We start from the raw sequence: 3,614 nt of genomic DNA, 5'->3' as shown, positions 1-3,614 counted from the left end.
ATCCCAGCAGCTGATACATTGAACAGTAATAACAACCAAACACCATTAGCTGATACAATGAACAGTAATAGCCAAACAGCAGCAGCTGATGCAAAGAGCAGTAATACAGCCAAACTCCAGCAGCAAATACAATGAACATTAACAACAGCAAAACACCAGCAGCTGAAACAATGAGCAGTAATAACAGCCAAACACCAGCAGCTGATGCAATGAACAGTAATAACAGCCTATCACCAGCAGCTGACAAAATGAACAGTAATAACAGCCAAACACAATCAGCTGATGCAATGAGCAGTAATAACAGCTAAACTCCAGCAGCTGATACGATGAGCAGTAATAGCAATAGCCAAACACCAGCAGCTGATAAATTGAATAGTAATAGCCAAACACCAGCACCTGATACAATGAGCAGTATTAACAGCCAAGCCCCAGCAGCTGATAGAATGAGCAGTAATCACCACAACCAAACCCCAGCAACTGATACAATGGGCAGTAATAACAGCCAAACCCCAGCAGCTGATACATTGAGCAATAATAAGAACAGCCAAACACCAGAAGCTGATACAATGAGCAGTAACAATAACAGCAAAACAGCAGCAGCTGATATAATGAGGAGTAATAACAACTACCAAACCCCAGCAGCTGATACAATGAGCAGGAATAACAACAGCCAAACACCAGCAGCTGATACAATGAGCAGTAATAACAACAGCCAAACACCAGCAGCTAATACAGTGAACATTAATAACAGCCAAACACCAGCAGCTGATACAATGAGCAGTAATAGCAGACCATTACCAGCAGCTGATACAGTGAACAGTAATAGCCAAAAACCAGCAGCTGATGTAATGAGCAGTAATAACAGCCAAACACCAGCAGCTGATACAATGAGCAGTAATAACAGCCCATCAACAGCAGCTGATACAATGAACAGTAATAACAGCCAAACACCAGCCGCTGATACAACGAGCAGCAATAACAACAGCAAAACATGAGCAGCTGATACAATAAGCAGTAATAACAAACAGCAGCTGATGTAATCAACAGTAATAACAACAGCCCATCACCAGCAGCTGATACAATGAACAGTAATAATAGCCAAACACCAGCAGTTGATGCAATGACCAGTAATAGCTAAACACCAGCAGCTTATACAATGAGCAGTAATAACAGCCAAACACAAGCAGCTGATACAGTGAACAGTAATAGCCAAACACCAGCACCTGATGCAATGAGAAGTAATAGCCAAACACCAGCAGCTGATACAATGAACAGTAATAACAGCCAAGCCCCTGCAGCTGATACAATGAGCAGTAATAACCACAGTCATACCCCAGCAGCTGATACAATGAGCAATAATAGCAATAGCGAAACACCAGCAGCTGATACAATGAGCAGTAATAACCCATCACCAGCAGCTGATGCAATGAACAGTAATAACAGCAAAACACCAGCAGCTGATGCAATGAACAGTAGGTTCATAGGTTCATAGGTTATCACCAGGCTATGCAAGCCTAGCCATAACAAATCCCTGGATATTTCTTCCCACAATATCTATTTCTCCAGGCCCCTGTCTAGCAGGGCAACTGACATGATGCCTGGGGTGAATTTCCTATCTCCCATCCAATCATCAAGGTTCCTTTTGAAGAAGGCCAATGAGGCGCTCTGCTTGATAAATATGGGCAGTCTATTCCAGAGTATGGGGAGTCTCTGGGTCAGGAACCTATCCCTCCAGCATGTTTTGTTCATTGTGATGACAAGGTTTAGATCCCTGGAGCGTGTGACTCTGAGGGATTGGGATTTCTTTAACATGTCCAACAGCCAGCAGCTGATACATGGCCTTGTATGTTAAGCAGAGATCGCCTCTGAGTAGCTATACACAGAGTATAGCTGGAGTTTTTTAGACGGTCAGTATATGGCATCTGCTTTAGGCCTGTGATTCGTTTAGTGAGGTATTTCTGTGGCGTTTCCAGCTGTTGCAGATGTCTTTTGAGGTACATACCAAACTGGGCATTATACTTTATAATGGGTCTAATGAGGGATGAGTACAGTGGGACAATGACCTCCTTTTTTCTGGATGAAAAGCCCTTAGTGATGAGGTGTGCCACATAGAAGGATTTCCTGACTGTTGTGGCAATATGGTTACAGCCAAACACCAGCAGCCGATACAATGAGCAGTAATAACAGCCAAACACCAGCAGCTGATACAACGAGCAGTAATAACAGCCAAACCACAGCGGCTGATACATTGAGCAATAATAACAGCCATACACCAGCAGCTGATACAATGAGCAGTAACAATAACAGCAAAACAGCAGCAGCTGATATAATGAGGAGTAATAGCAGCCAAACCCCTGCAGCAGATACAATGAGCAGTAATAACAGCCAAACACCAGCAGCTGATACAATGAGCAGTAATAGCAGCCCATCACCAGCAGCTGATACAGAGAAGAGTAATAACAGTCAAACACCAGCAGCTGATGCAACGAGCAGTAATAACAGCCAAACACCAGCAGCTGATACAATGAGCAGTAATAGCCCATCAACAGCAGCTGATACAATGAACAGTAATAACAGCCAAACACCAGCAGCTGATACAATGAGCAGCAATAACAACAGCAAAACATAAGCAGCTGATATAATGAGCAGTAATAACAGCCAAACACCAGCAGCTGATACAATGAGCAGTAACAACAACAAACAGCAGCTGATGTAATCAACAGTAATAACAACAGCCCATCATCAGCAGCTGATGCAATGAGCAGTAGTAACAGCCTAACCCAAGCAGCTAATACAGTGAGGAGTAATAACAGCCAAATCCCAGCAGCTGATACAATGATCAGTAATAAACAGCAGCTGATGTAATCAAAAGTAATAGCCCATCACCAGCAGCTGATACAATGAACAGTAAAAAACAGCAAAACACCAGCAATTGATACAATGAACAGTAATAGCCAAACACCAGCAGCTGATACAATGAGTAGTAATAACAGCCAAACACCAGCGGCTGATACAGTGAGCAGTAGTAACAGCCAAACCATAGCAGTTAATACAATGAGCAATAGTAACAGCCAAACACCAGCAGCTGATACAATGAGCAGTAATAACAACAGTCAAACACCAGCAGCTGATGCTATCAAAAGTAATAACAACAGCCCATCACCAGCAGCTGATACAATGAGCAGTAATAACAGTCCATCACCAGCAGCTGATACAATGAACAGTAATAATAGCCAAACACCAGCAGCTGATGCAATGAGCAGTAATAACAGCTAAACACCAGCAGCTGATACAGTGAGTAGTAATAACAATAGTTAAAACACCAGCAGTTGATACAATGAACAGTAATAACAGCCAAACACCTGCAGCTGATACAATGAACAATAATAATAGCCAAACACCAGCAGCTGATGCAATGACAAGTAATAACGGCTAAACACCAGCAGCTGATACAATGAGCAGTAATAACAGCCATACCCAGTAGCTGATACATTGAGCAGTAATAACAACAGCCAAACACCAGCAGCTGACATATTGAGCAGTAATAACAGCCAAGCCCCTGCAGCTGATACAATGAGCAGTAATAACCACAAACTCCAGCAGCTGATACAATG

The 3,614-nt window shown here is 42.8% G+C and overlaps 1 protein-coding gene across 1 annotated transcript; it reads left to right on the top strand.

Moving 5' to 3' along the window:
* The first annotated feature begins 2,170 nt into the window (after positions 1-2,170).
* LOC122787862 (sericin-2-like) lies at positions 2,171-2,629 on the top strand. Its single transcript, XM_044054777.1, has one exon. The coding sequence runs from the start codon at positions 2,171-2,173 to the stop codon at positions 2,627-2,629; it is 459 nt and encodes a 152-aa protein (XP_043910712.1).
* Positions 2,630-3,614: the final 985 nt, after the last annotated feature.

This window comes from Protopterus annectens, chromosome 13.part0, assembly GCF_019279795.1.
Source record: "Protopterus annectens isolate FY-2018-M chromosome 13.part0, PAN1.0, whole genome shotgun sequence".
Lineage (NCBI taxonomy): Eukaryota > Metazoa > Chordata > Ceratodontiformes > Protopteridae > Protopterus > Protopterus annectens.
This window is presented reverse-complemented; position numbering and strand designations above follow the sequence as displayed.

Coding starts and splice junctions, on each gene's coding strand:
- LOC122787862 (XM_044054777.1), top strand. CDS start 2,171: ATGAGCAGTAATAACAGCCAAACACCAGCAGCTGATACAACGAGCAGT.